The following is a 15,639-nucleotide window of genomic DNA, read 5'->3' as shown; positions in this document are numbered from 1 at the left end:
ACTCCATTTGGGGGAGATGAGTAAACCTGTACCACCACCACCCCTACCAGTGGGTCTGGGGGTGTGGCTGAAGGAGAAGGCAGAGGAGAGAGCAGCAGGGGTGGATGTGTTGTCCGGTGTGATCCAGGTCTCAGTGAGAGCAAGGAAGTCAAGCGATTGCTGGATATCAAAGCCAGAGATGAAGTCTGTCTTGCGGGTAGCTGACTGGCAGTTCCAGAGTCCTCCTGTGACGAGGTGTTGGGTGTGTGTGGAACGGGTGGGATAGATAAGAGAGGAAAGGTTACGGTGTTGGTGTGAACGAGTGTGAGGCTTATAGTATCTACGAGTAGATATACGCACAGGTACGGAAAGTACACACATATTCAGATAGCAGTAGTTATACTCAGCGTCCCCCGAAGACTCCAACGAAAGACTCCTTTGTCTTTATCCTCCAAAAGTCAAAAATACACACTAAAGTTTGGCTTATGACACAGGGCTTTTATAGACACCTATCTCAGCTGGTCAGACCACAGCCCCTGCTTGTTAGGCCTCCTGTCACCAGGTGTTACAAATGGGCAGCAATAGAAACTCACCACTGATTTCTAAACAAAGAAAACTTTCACACAGTCTCTAAATTTTGTCACAAACTGGTCCTGGAGAGTCTTTTTACCTCAAACGGTAGAAAGTAAAATACAACTTAGTCCTTCATAGAAATGGAATAAAAGACCAGCAGTTTAACTCTAAACTTGTCCTCTTTGACTCTCAGTTACTTGAGTGAAAACAAGAATCCAATCACATACGATTCCAGCTACCAAAAACCAGACAAGCTTTAGCAGTCAAGATAGCCTAAAACAGCAGATGCAATAATAAACTTTAGCAGAGAAACGTATTTAAAGATTATACTTTGCCTTAGTTCAAGTGATCCAGCTGTATGTAATCCCCCAAAAGTAAAAAATACACACACATGAAGTGAAACTTGCTTGAGATCAGTAGTTCTACATTTGTTACATTTGTCCTGTGATAATTAGAAGTGTAAGAACATATTGATACACTTGAGTATTGCGATATTATGTTTTGATATACTGTAGATATTCTAAAAAAAAAAAAACTGCCCATTTTACAAATTTTTTGTACAAACTATTGAATTTAAGCTGTTGTGATACAAAATGTGTGTGAAGAGTATCAATTTGTTATTTTTCACATAAAATAAGCTTATTCAGCTGCTTTGGTTACAGCTCACCTGTGTGAATTTTTTTTTTAACTAAACATGAGTAACTCTCAGTGGAAAAAAGGTTGGAGACCCCTGCGTAGAATCCTAATTTTCAGGTAAATGTAGTTTCAACCACTTTCTCGATGCCACTGAGGTTTTGAGTGCACCATCCATAACAGTGTCTCTGCTCACAGCTGCTGTACCACATGACTATAAAATAAGAAAGATGCTTCATTGTTTATTGTGGTGGAGCATTTGAAGGCTAAGTGTAAAGTATCTTGAAATAAATGGATGCTGGTGGCTGTCTGGGAAATTGGAAATCAATTAAAAAATGTATGGTATGCATTGGAATACTTTTTCCAATAAGTATGATTTGCAGCTTGATTAAGTGCTAATGGGTTTAACAGGAAACCACAGATCTACAGTATGTCATATTATAAGCAGTTAAATGCAGCATAAAACTTTGACCTAATTGGAAAAACTGCATAAAAACAAATGTGTAAAAGCAATCAGAATCAAACCTCTAATGCGGGAAACATGTCACAGTGAACATAAACTTGTTTGACAGAATGGCTGTCAATAGATCATCCATGTTTGTTATCACGTGTCACAGCTTACAAGCAATTCCAAAAGTCTATAAATAGTATTTGATCCTTTGAAGTATTACATGCAGACTTCTCTGTTGTAGCCTGAACAGGGCGGCATCCCTGTAGTAGTCAGTAATCCCTCCCAAGATTCCTGAGCAGAGTCCTCAACGTTACAGCAGCGACAAGCTTCAGATGATATGCAGCATCATAGAGACAGAGAGGACAGGTTGTAGAGACGACAGAAGAGAGGAGAGGGGAGGAGAAGAGGAGGTGTCCAACAGAAGCTAAAACCCCCAAGGGGAGGTTTGTGTCAGCCACATGCTCCGGCTGGTCCTCACTGAGCCCGGCCTTTTGTTATGCTGATTTACTCGGCCTTTTGTCCAAGACACAGATGGAGCATGTGTGTGTGTGTGTGTGTGTGTGTGTGTGTGTGTGTGTGTGTGTGTGTGTGTGTGTGTGAGGAAAGAGAAGAAAGAAAGACAGACTCACATAGTTTAAAACAGACTGTATTTAAAGACATACTATGATCACATATTTAAAAGACAGAGAAAAAAAACAGGAACTATAGCCCTGTACAATGATTTCTCAATACATACAAATGTTTAGTTATTCATAAGATTGTGCAAGAAAGTTGTTCATGGACTCTAAAAGCATCAAGACAAATCAGATTGTGTCTATTATCTGATTTTTATAAGATGGACATGAAGATAGAATGTGAAGAAAGAAAAGCCAAAATTAAAGAAAAATCATTTATTGAGAACACCAGAAAAAAAAAACTTTACTTAATCAGTTAGCAAAAAGGTTGCTGATTAACTTTCAGTTGATCAATTAATTGATGAATTGCCTATTTGTTGTATCTCTTTTATTTACAGAAAGAAAGCAATGATGAATGAAAGGAATTACTAAAGTCACGATGGGATGAAGAAAGAAAGAAGAGGAGGAGGAAGGAAGGAAGGCAGAAACAAAGACACATAGTAGAAAAAGGGAGCGGGAGAGAGGGAAAGTGATGCTGGCACATGTCAGGATGAGAAGTGAACCTAATCAAGGGTATAGTAGAGTGAGGCGAGGGGAACAGGGAGAGAGTGGATGACCGAGGGTGGCCCTCCTTTCAGCGTCCAGCCCCCGCCCTCCCCCCCGCGATATTGACGTCACAGGCAGAGAGACACAAAACAAGCCGCTCTCAGCTGAGCACCTCACTCGGTTTTCTCAGTCACACACTCTGGCACACACACTCTCCCGCTCACACACACGCCTGCCCTCAGACACACGCCGCAACACTTGCCTCGACACCCGCTCAGCGAGTGGGCGCTCCATCATCTCCTCACCAAAACACTGCACTCTAAAGCCAGAAGACAGCCACTCCGGTCCCTCACTCCCAACGACTGAAAACATCCTCCAGCTATTGTGAAGGAATGCCTAATTTTGTGTGAAGCTGCCGACTTGGGGGGGGGGAAAAAAAAAAAAAAAAAAAAAAAAAAAGAGGAGCGCTGCGACTCCCAACCCCGACCCGGACCCCATCCCAAAGAGCAGCAGATGTGACAGAAGAGGAGAGGCGGAGAGAGAAACCAAATCTTCCCCACCCCTCCTCATCTGGGAGAACAATACCCCGGCTCCAGTTGGAGAGGGTCGGCTTTTGTTCCTCTCCCCACGCTCCCGCTTCAGAGTGAAGAGCAGACAGACGCGCTGACACATTGACCCGCTGCTGCGAGAGGAGACGGTGCAAAGCAGCCGCTGCACTCGGCTCACTTTGATTCAGTACTTGGACAGTTCCTGAGCGACAGCCGGCGGGAGTGTGTGTCTTCATGACCGCGTAGAGAGTCTGTCTGGCGAGGGACTGAAAGCTCATTTGGTTTTGGAGACCCCAAGCACCACAAATGCAGCCGCCGTGTTCGCTCCAGCTCGGCCCCTGTGGCCCCTCTCCAACCCTGGGATCACAGCAGGGCAGCACCACCTCCAGCCTCCAGCAGCTGGGGGAGAAGCAGCTCTTTGAGAAGTTTTGGAAGGGGACTTTCAAGGCTGTGGCCACCCCGAGACCAGGGAGCGTCATTGTGGCTAGCATCACCGCCCGCAGGAGAGTCGCTGAGTGAGTTCTCTACTTTTTCTTCTCAGTTTGAAACATATGTCACCCGATGGTGTCAGTGAAGCTTCTGTTTCTAAGAAAAAAAAAAAAACCTCAGTCAGCAACTGGTTGTGGAGACATTGCTTATATAGTTGCAACATTTTTCTGATGTACTGATCCCAGGAGCAACAAAATGTCGCTTGGTATCATATAGATGTCATTGTTGTGTACTGATGACATGAGCATACATGAGCTTTCATTCCCAGTCTTTTTTTTTTTTTTGCCTCTGCCAGTTTAATCATTTCACAATAAAAGCACGTTGACACAATTTTTGGTAATTTAACGGAAAGACATCTAGTTTTCAAGGGTGGATTTACCTGTGGGGATGTAATAAGAACCCGTGTGTTTGAAATATAGTCAGCTAAACACAGCACTTATATGCAATCTAGACTTTTCACCAGATTTCAGCCCAGTTTTGACCTTAATGAAACAGACATGACTTCAACCGCAGATCTGCATACTGTGATTCAGAATGAGATTTAAAAACTCAAAAATGTATTTTGTATTGATTTTTCACCAAGCACACAGGGCATCATCTTTCTTTGCTTATATATTCAGCCACATGTGACACACAGCCAGACACAGCTGGCCTGAGGACTGTGATCTTCAGTTATTTGTCCCCTTTAAAGGTCATGTGACAGCGTCTTCGTGCCACTAATGTCAGACTCGTCCCTTCCTCCCCCTGTGACATGGCGTTCTGCCAGTGTGTGTGTTGAAGGAGCAACACGTCATGTGTTTGCCCCCCCACCCCCACCCCACTTCCCTCCCTCCGACCAAAGGTTAGGTGGAGCACTTACAGCCTCTGAGGGGAGGATGAATGTGCCCTTTTCCTTCTCATCCCTCTTCCTATGTTTTTGGCCCGTCTTTGCGCCTGTCTGCACTGCCAACCATCATCTGCTGCCTTTGACAGCTTTATTCATTCCATCAGGCACTCTTCTGCCTGCTTTGCCTTCTTTCTCACACACTACTCTATCAGTGGCAAGAACCTGTAAATGCAACGCCACATATAAATATAATTAATGTAACAATTACAGAATCACACTTATTAAGACACATATGCACGCTTACTTATCTACAGCATGCTTGGGTGACCTGTGAATGGTTTTGACACCCACTATCAACTTTCTCTTATGTGAAATTAGCTATGTTAATGAGGATTAGAATGGGTCATTTCATTCTACATCAGCACAGGCGGTGGGGAGACACAGTGAACCAAATAATGTGTCTTTAATGGCTTCTATTACAGCAGGACCATAATGCCGCACATGGCCGGGTTATAAAGGATTTTATTAGTTTGTAGGGTACGATCAAGAGATGTTTTATTGTAAGAATATGACCAAATGTGCATTTGTTCCATTGTGGCTGAATTCTGCAATCTAACCAGATAACTGCACCCTCAATTTGTACGTCCGGTACAGATGGCAGATTCAAGTCTATTTGAGGCAAACTGGCAAAAAAATGAATTGTGAAACAATGTAAAAGGGCCCACAACAAAATTGAAATGTAATGTGGCTCGCTGCCACGAACTGAGCAGCCTTTTGGAAATAGCCGGAGACTCTGGAACGGGGCCCAGCTGTCTCTTCAACTTTAGCCTCTCTGGGAAGGAAGCTCTCCTCAAGTAGCTTTGCCCCTCCACGGGCTCCGTCCGGGTGACAGTGACGATGATGGCAGCATGGCAGGGGCAGGCGAGAGCGAACGTCCCCAGAGAGAAGACATAATGTTGCTAATTCGCCCGGGTCTGTTTGTGAAGAACAGCGGCAGCGTCCCCACGGCCCAGCGTTTGCCCAACGCCCTGCCTGGATAATAATGGGGAGGGAGAAATGCAGGGGGACTTTTGGGTGATACAGATTGTAAATAATGAGTAAACCACAATAAACAAACAGAGCACCCAGAGAATAAGGATGCAGGAGGAGGCTCGGGCATCCTGCCTCCCTCCCTGTTGATTCTGCCCGAGCAGAGTGTGGCTGGGGAATGCTTAGACCATCAGAATGCAGCGCCTCAGGCTTGCTCCTCTGCCTCGTTCTCTCCAAGAGGAAACATTATTATTCACCGTGGATAACTGAGGGCTGATGAACAATTGCAGGGAAAGCGAGAGGGCATTATGTACAACAAGAAGAGATGGGAAGAAGAAGAGGAGACAGAGGGAGAGCCACAGGGAGATGTTTCATGTTCATTCAGCACGAGGCTTTTTTTGTCTGTTTGTCTTTCCTTTCCTCTCTCCTTCTTCTTCTCTCTCCGTCCCTTTTACTCCTGAAATAAAAATGCTGGAGGGGCCCGATGGCCACAGAGGAGTAATTAGAGTTCATTGTTGTCCCTCTGTCCTCGCTGTCTCCTCCTCTTCAGGCCAGTCACACAGAGGGAGGGAGGAGTTCACTGGCTGTGCAGGGTGGGGTTTCGCTCCAAACCATTATGACCCTGCAAGCTGTTTTGTTCATGGGGGGCTCCTTATTAAGTATGCAGCCTGGCTAACTTCAGGTTGTGCCATGTTGTGTCTGTATGCGTGAGTGTGTGTGTGTGTGTGTGTGTGTGTGTGTGTGTGTGTGTGTGTGTGTGTGTGTGTGTGTGTGTGTGTGTGTGTGTGTGTGTGTGTGTGTGTGTGTGTGTGTGTGTGTGAGTGTGTGAGTGTGTGTGCATTCATGTGCATCTGTAGTGCCAATGTTTTCCAGCAATTGCGAAGGTTTGAAATGAGGGTGCAAGCTTGTATGTGTGTGTGTGTGTGTGTGTGTGTGTGTGTGTGTGTGTGTGTGTGTGTGTGTGTGTGTGTGTGTGTGTGTGTGTGTGGCTGCTGTGTTAGTGGGGTCTTGTCCAACTCTGGCAGATGGCAAACTTGAGAGTGCAAAGGAAGGGGGGTCGGGGGACGTATGCGGGTCTGTGTGTCTTGTGTGTGTGTGTGTGTGTGTGTGTGTGTGTGTGTGTGTGTGTGTGTGTGTGTGTCTTGTGTGTGTGTGTGTGTGTGTTTCAGGCCTCTTACCTCAGCAGATGCTGGTTTAACTAGGAAGAGAGGGAAAGGGTTTGGAGGGGCTTGTACACTGACAGCACCGGTGGGAATATACAGCAGGGCGGCCAAAATAACAGCAACACCTTTGAATAAAATGTAATACAATTCAGCTGCAGCTAAAACAAACAATTAAATGCTAATCTGAGTGACAGAAAGAAAACAAATCAGTAACAACAGATTCTCAGCTTATCAGAAGATTTTGTCTTTTTTTGGTCATAGATTAAACATCTAAAAAATGACATGATAAAATGGTAAATTCTATCAGTTATGATAAAACTTAATTTGCCAAGATGTAGGAATACACAAATGTCACTATAATGAAATCTGACCAGGCAAGGAGAAGTCTGACAGGATGTAGTCATCCCAGATAATCAGAGCCACGTGATTTCAGAGTAAAACTGGAGGTGAGTGCACCTGAACTGTCAGTAATGGTGTTGCAAAGCAGTTGGAGGTCGTGGTTCCAGGTTTAAAAGTCCCATTATTAATTTCTATTGACAGTCACGTGACTCACAGCTCTCTTGATTAAATCATTACTATGAAGAACAATTATTGTTTGAAAAACAATTTGGTTTCTTTGATTAAAATTCAAAGGTAAAACCTTGAGAACATAAAAACCAAAGACAAGAAGTTAGCTGAATCAAATCTTTAAATGATTTTACATGTTCTGTTACAGTTAGTCTGGTATTACCAGAGCCAAATCCACTGTGTTAATATCTGGGTCTGATCACGCTCCATGAAAGATTGTTTCCAGTCGTTGCATCCTAATATACATACATGCTATTGGAGCAGCCATTAACTGACTAACTTGTGCACCAAAATCTACCACCAACGCCATTGTTGGAACTACTTCAACGTTGTCGTACTTGGCTGCACCCACTGGTGTCTGATTGGTGTGCTCTTCAGAGTGGCCGAGCAAATCTTCATGCGAACAGGGTTTCCAGACTATAATCACAGCCAAGACTGAAGCTGTGAGCTCAGTCGGGTCAAGACAGGATCGCTAACAGTGGGCGGAAGCTAAAAATTACAGTGTTGTGAAAACTAAAATTCATTTACTTTTCAATTTTAAGTTAACTTTGGATGAATTCAGCATCCATGGCGCTGCATTCTTTTTCACTTTTTTTCTTTTTTTTTATCTAGTCCAATACCGATGTCAGGGTTTTGAAAAATATTTATTGTAATATCTCAGCCTACGGATTTTCTTTTAAGAAGAGCTGTGCAGTACATATTGAGTGGTTCTTGTCAGTGCTCTTTGGTGTTATTGTAAACCTGACTAACATTGATACCGCTATATCTGCAATAAGCCTGACATATTCACTCCCTCACACAAGTGAAGGTTGTAGTTCTGTTGTTTGTGATTAATTGACAGTTATCTTTGTTTTCTCTTCAAAGCTGGTTTGACTGTTGTGGGGTTTTGTTTAAAGTTTGTATGGTTGTCTGACCGCTCATATTTTGTGCCCCATCAAAGGTTTTTTTTATGGATGTTTTTGTGTCGACCCCGTAGTGAACAAAATGTCCTGGGATTAAATCGCCAGCCACCGCTGCCTCTAAAGAGCGCTGGAACACACAGCTTCCACACATATAAGCAAATACAGACATAAAAATGTACTGAGGTTAGGACTGAATGAATCCAGGATAAACAGGAGAGCCTCAAAAACATGAAGGAGCAGGAGTCGGATCTCCCCCTCGGACAGAGCTGCTCTCTCCTTCTCCTCTCTCTCTGTGAGGATGACAAACAGGATTTAGTGACGGACGCGGGGTTTGTCTGCCGTTGTACATCTCTGTCTTCCCTCTTCATCGCTGAGTATCTCTATACCCGACTTGTCTCTCTCCCCTCACATCAGTATCTGTCCCCATGCCTCTCCCAGTATCTCTTCAGCGAGCGTTAACTCGCCCTCTCTGTGTCTGTGTCATATTACTCAGAGCACGCAGGATGCGGCTGCTGAAGCATGCTGACAAGAGAGCAGGAGATGATACCAACTCCCCAGGCAGGAATCGGACTTATCACCAAAATTGATTCATATTTGATATCGATTGCCAAATCCATTTGAATTAAACTGTGACTCAACACTCGATGCACTGTTCCGGTGTGTCGTACAGCTGAGCGCATTTTGTATGTCATGGGAAGAGGAGATATAGCAGAAATAATAATTGGTGGACTGGATTCCTATTTGATTATTATATCCGCATGGCTAATCCATTTGAACCAAGTGACCTCATACACCATCATAGAATTTAGCTGTGCATTACGGGACATTTAAGGAAACCCGCATGAATATGTGAACTTCAGAATATTTAAGTTTATTTATATAGAATTTATGGAAACAAGAGACGATTGGAAAAAAAGATAACGTGAAAAGCACATGAGATAAATATGTGAGAAAAGTGAGGCATGGGAAGTTTAATCAGTTCACACATACAAACATACATGATGCTAACTGTTGACCAGTGTGAAACCATTAAAAGGGATTACTATAATATATATATATATTTTATTTGTTTGTAGAAAGCTGCCACATTATGTACAATTTAAATCTGTGAATTCTTTTTTGATTTATGGTGAGGACATCACAGTAATTTAACTGTAGCAATAAATATAAGCATATTTGATGGTCTCCGTGAAATGGACTGATTTTGCTCAAATTTGTTGTGAAAAACAAAATTGTAATTACAGCTAAAATGCATTTCTAAAGACTGGAAATAACACATCGAGATGTTTGTGAGCCTCAGTGTTGTTGGCAAAAGGAGTGTGTTAAAGTAGCTTAGACATACAAGACTGCTAATTTGTTGTTTGGAGGAAGACCTCATAAGCAAACATGCTTTTCAATAGTTTAGGGACAGTTGTTAGACATCAGGCATTCTTGAGTCTGCCCAATGGGATTTTGAAAGAGCTTCATGAATACTAAAACGTGTTGAACTTCCCCAATTTCCAAAGCAACACTGAGCTGTTTAGTTATCATAAACAGAATTTTATCAAAACCTCTCATATGATTAAAGGAACTGGTAGAGTGATTTATTTGCAAAGAAATGATTCTCTATTTAACAGAGGTCATCAACATGTCAAACATCTAATAGTAGATAACTAACAGACTTCATCAGAGTTGGTGCAGTAAATTCCTGCTCTGTCTTTGTCTCCATCGCTGAGAAGAATGAACCAAGAAAATGAAAAATGTTTCCTGTTTTCAGAGAGAAAGTACAAAACTCTTTTAGTTAGTCGCGGCAGGGATGTGGGTTTCTTTGGGTGAACCGCAACTGGACCTTTTCTGGGAAAATAATAACCTGCTGTGGATTTTGCTGCACTAGTAGACTGATTATTGCAGAAAATTTGCTGTAAGGAGAACCTTTTTTAGGGCCATTAAAAGTGAAGGTAAACAGCAGCCACTGTGGGTGATAGTAAATGCTAAATCTTACTGTAACAATAGCAAAAGTAAGGAAAGAGCCATGAAGTCAGTGAGCTGATTCAGTAATATATATTATAAAGCAGTAACAGAAACTTCAAAGTGCTATGATTGTGTTATGTTTTAATCTATAACAAATGATCCCGAAAAAGTGTCCGTTCGAGAATTTGTTCACTTTATCATCAAGTGCGAAAAAAAACTGACAGGTAGAACAGCATTACATAAAAATAGAATAAGACAGCCATTCACTGGCCCACAGCACAAGATGATTGAAATATACAACCGGGGGGAGTTCGAATGTGTTATTGATTAATGTCAATAACGCAACATTTGCTTCATAAGGTGATATTTCTGGCTTTTAAATCTCACTTTGACATTTCCAAATTTCATTCTCATCTCTGCATCTCAAAGACGCAGGCTAGCACCGACAGAAATGAGTTGCGCTTTAACGACGCACCTATTGATCCTGGCAGACGACGTGTGCGGCACTCGTGTGCTAACTTGTGATGGATGCATGACGGGTGTAATGGCTGTGCCTGAAAGCGGCGAGTCAGTATGAAAGGAGATCTCCAAAGACTCTTTGATATTTGAATTCAGCCAATCTCTTCTCTTTTGCTTTGTACTCTCTCACACACACACACACACTTCATGAAGTGATGTACGGCTGTGTGTTGGTTTTGGTTTTTTGAATCAGGGGATTGAGCTGCTGTGAAACCTTGTGGGCAGTGTGTAGACACACACACACACACACACACTCACTAACACACACACGCACACACACGCACACGCACACGTACGCGTTATTATTCCAGTGTACATTGTATGAGGGCGTCGAAATCCCTGAAGGCGTCAACATGCTAGCAATGAAGAGGAACATGCGTAAATAGAATCAGCATACGAGTTTTGTATTGTTTATTGTTTTACTCTCCAAGCCTGGCGGGCAAAATGAAGATACTGTAAGGAGGTGGGTGTCACACATATAGAAATGATATAAACTCAGAGTAACAGTAAGACTAACAATGGCTCAGTGAAATAGCGACGGAAATAGTTAATCATGTCCTCATCTAAAAACGTCAGAGTAGCTCTATTTCGTCATGGCAACGACTGTGTTTTTTTTTTTTTTTAGATTAAGGCACCAAAAGTACTTGGTTAGATTTTGGAAAAGATTGAAATAAGTATATTTGTTGCTTAAGTTACATTACAAATATTGTCACTGTTTATATTACTTAACTCAACTTCTCCTTTTGCGCCTGTCATAATTACTACAGCCACTAGAGGGCGCCCATGCAAACATTGGTCGTTTTTACCTACTTAAACAATCGACCAGTGTTGCGGTCGGGCTGGATCGTTTGGGTAAATGTTAAGGTGTAGAAACAGTTTGAATGACGGGACATAGACATCCTTTAATTTGTTCATCTTCACATTTTGATTTTAAAGAATTATGAAATGTTGCACCAAAGGATGTAAAAATTAAAAGGGTCAAAATGAGGAACATTTGATGTGGATTCTGTTTCTTTGCCCGTTTAAACCATGGCCATGGTTTCTCTATTGTTTCTCCTTGTGATGATATTTGGTCCTTACAGGTAATGATGCAGCAGAATACATGCACGCAAATTGATTTCATGTGCAGGTCACATACTTGAAGACAAAACACATATATAGGAACACCCATATGGAGACTCTGGGGGTGGGTGGGGGGTGGGGTGGGGTGGTGGAGGGGGTTCAACATGATAATTCCTCCAGTGCTGAAGATGAGCATTTTTGAAGATGAAAGCAAAGAGCTGAGTGTTAACCCTTTCCTTTAAACATCAGCTCAAAGCTGCTGTGAAATTCCCTCTCCAGGGATCACAGTGTGGTCCACCTCTGAGAGGAAAATGACACATGCAGCCTTATTCCTACAGCTGCTGGCTATCGTGAGGTCTCATAACCTAAGTAGCACTTATGTAATGTAACATGTAGTCCAGAAATGTTTTTCTAGTTTCAGGAGGAATATAACTTGGTTAAAAATCATCAGGTGTCATGGCAATCTGACAAGTCTGGCTTGTTTATAAGAAGCTTGTTGGCAAAATGCCAGACATCCACTGGTGCATCAGTGATCATTTATATGTAATATGAACTATATTTCACTTTACTTACACAAGTATTCATGTTATGAGTCTTATTCTGGTTGATATTCAGTATGCTTCCTGGAACCTGCTTGTTCATAAGAGGCTCCATGATAACATTATCTACATATATGATCTAAGCAGGTGGATGTTTCATTTATGTACTAATATGCAGGTGTTACCAGTGTCAGACTTTGCCTCCAGGATATCATTATCATGTTTTTTAAATCAAATATTTATTTTCCCTGTTCTGTTGTTCGTAATAGAACTGACAGTGCATACAATGCATACAATTACACTTTATATACTGTAGATATAAACTTCAGGTGTCAGTCATTAAGAAAAGTAAAAGCACAGTTTAGAACTAAATAGATTTGCTAAAAGTAAATCTATTGACTGTGAAAAAGAGCCCCTTACAGTTCACCGTCATGTAAATTTATTGGGCACAGAAATACACTTTGATTTTTTAACACTTCATTAAGGGATTTTTGATCATTCTTAATTTTACAGTGACTACATATTTACCTCATTTTGCGGAGACAAAACACATCTCAATTTTAACAATGCATCATATTGTATAAGATCATTGTGTATTTTCATGTAAAACGTTTACTCAAAGTAAATGTCTTGTAAAGTTTGAATTCAGTGGGGTAAAAAGTAGAAAAATACAGTTGAAGATGCAGTGAAACACAGAAAGCACTTGAAGGATGACGGCTTTTCAATTGTACCAAATGTCAAACATCTATATTCCTGCTCTGAGCACTGACATGTATGCAAAGATGTAGATGCTCAATCAGAATCAGTAAAACATACGGCAAGGATGTAATCTATCACGGTGTAAAGACACATTTTCTGCTCCAATGGTGGAGGCGGAGAACTGATTTTGTTTTTATGCTTGAAATAGTTTAATTTCATAATGATAACAGGAAAAAAAATTAAAAAAAACTTTAGCGCCATTTGAAAGTTAATGTCTCATTCATTTGAATTTGAAGTGTTTGTGAGCACAAATCCAGACTCAGCTAGAACAATATGGATCTACTCTGCACCTGCTGCACTTAGTTTATGTTAAACTCGAGTGCACTGACATTTTAAAGGACTCATGGCATTTAAGTCCATTAACACAGTAAATTGTGTTGCTTGTTCACAAGATGTGTGAGTATGTTTTTGTCATTTTGTCAGTTTTCTGAGTTCCGACTCTGCAAGAATAAATACAACAGACTGAGACATAAAGGCAGAGAATCATAATCAATGCATTAAAATCTCTGAAATGTAACGTTAGGACAGAATGCATTTTTGTATGTCTTTGGCTCATACAGACTCTGGATGTCTGTTTTTATTTTTTATTTTTTTAAGAAACTGTCAAAAACTGTTAGCTTTAGTCTTTCAAATCTCATTAAGGGTTTCTTATCTTTATGAGCCACGTCCCGATTGTATTGTGGCCACTTGACTTTATTTGAGGTTGTAACACATACAGACAGATGTTGCCATAAATACCTCAATGTACTTTTCAGCTTTGTTTCTTTTGGCGGCAGCATTGTCTGACCTTGTGCAAAAAGAAGATATTGTGGAGTTTTTTTTACATTAAAGAACCGGTACACAACAAGGTCAAAGCTGACATGACCGAATAAGCAAAAAGGGACACAGACTTTGTTTCTTACATTTTGTAAAAATATATACAGTGTTATGTGAAAGTAACATGCTTTGGATACTTAGGAATGTAGCAGCTTTATGTAATTTACTTTTTAGGTAAAGAGAGACAGAGAAATGAAAAGGAGAAACAGTTATTATTTTCAATAAAGAAGTGGGATGGAAATCAATATAACAGCAGTGCAAAGGATGGCTATAATAACTGTGGGCAAAAAAGAAGGAAGGACATAGGACAGAATGAAAGAAGGAAGGAAATAATGAAATAAAAAGGGAGTTTCTGTGAGTGACATTTTGAGATTGTCCATTTCAGGATTCCGGAGCAGCCAAGGTTATTACATTTTACTGAATATCACATTCCATCCCATGAATAGAAAATCCTTGCTTAAGTCTTGGCCAAAGGGAATTGAATTATATGTAGGCACATAATGTACAGCATTGAATAAACTCACAATGGACGACGAGAGGGAAAGTGAAAGTCTTCTTCTTCCTCTGCTGGCTCTACGTGAAATGGACAGTAGTAAATCTTTCAGACAGTAAGAGATGACCTGTTCTTTTAAACGATTCATTACCATGGAGTGTTGTACTGAGAGAGGGACGGCTCGCCCATTATGACCTATTAGATCTTCACGAACCGGAGATTTTCCTGGACAAGAAAAAAGTATGATCCAACTTTCAACTTTAACTGCTATTTATTTCTGCCTGCAGCAAAGAGGCACCACAACCAGGAGAAGTAAAAACAGATGCAAATTGTAAGTGAGCTGAAGACTTCTCTTCCTGATGTAAAATAGGAAATTATTATTTATATAATTGGAAGTGCACATGCACAAAGATCTGAAATGTAACCTCTGGATAGATATTATATATTTTTCTACTTATTACAGTGGTCAAAGACACATCCCCAATGACTGCAGCTTTTTTTTTTTTTTTAACATTTGATTTACATGATAACTTCATCTTGACCTCTAATTGGACAGTGAATCCACACAGTTTATTCAAGAGACATATTCATCATATCGACTACTTGCAAACGACCCCTCATTTGTGGTGCAGTTTCTACAATTGCAGAGCAGGGTTATACAAACAAGGCTAGTGCCACACAATTAATGATGTATAATGACTACCTCTGTGTTTGACTTTCTGGCTGTCAATTCCCTCAAATGTCAAACCTATCCTGGTATTACCAGACCCAAATTCCTTGTGTAAATCTGCTTCAATGAGGATTATTTCCAGTTGTCGTCTCCTAATGAGTGTGGGCCTTGGTTAATTTTCAAACATCATCACACTTAGCCACTCCCACTGGTTGCTGATTGGTCCCTCCTTCAGAGTGTTTTAACGGGAGCAGGGTTCCCAGACTGTAGTCACAGTAAAAACAACAGCTTTGAGCAACATTCAGACAGCTTGCCCTGTTAAACTACACACATTTCTTCACGAGTTTAACTCACCGCAACAGACATGGATTCACTCCCACCAGTGAACGCAACATCCAAAGCATGTTAACGCTGAATACGTCTTGTCACAGCTTGTGTCTTACCAACAGTAAGCACTGGTTACTTAAAACCATAACTACAAACGCCCCCAACCTAAACATTTTGTTAGTGA

At 41.2% G+C, this 15,639-nt stretch overlaps 1 protein-coding gene across 1 annotated transcript in view; it reads left to right on the top strand.

The window, feature by feature from the left end:
• Window positions 1-2,956: 2,956 nt before the first annotated feature.
• srrm4 (serine/arginine repetitive matrix 4) overlaps window positions 2,957-15,639 on the top strand; it is a 68,708-nt gene continuing 56,025 nt past the window's right edge. The window contains exon 1 of the mRNA XM_069139218.1: window positions 2,957-3,859. Coding sequence (XP_068995319.1) covers window positions 3,651-3,859 — 209 coding nt within the window. The 5' untranslated portion in view covers window positions 2,957-3,650. The remainder of the gene's footprint in view (window positions 3,860-15,639) is intronic.

The sequence above is a fragment of the Embiotoca jacksoni genome, unplaced genomic scaffold (assembly GCF_022577435.1).
Source record: "Embiotoca jacksoni isolate LCO1_2020_lvr unplaced genomic scaffold, fEmbJac1.0.p SCAF_8, whole genome shotgun sequence".
Lineage (NCBI taxonomy): Eukaryota > Metazoa > Chordata > Actinopteri > Embiotocidae > Embiotoca > Embiotoca jacksoni.
The sequence above is the reverse complement of the archived record's forward strand: the minus strand, read 5'-3'. Positions and strand labels throughout refer to the sequence as shown.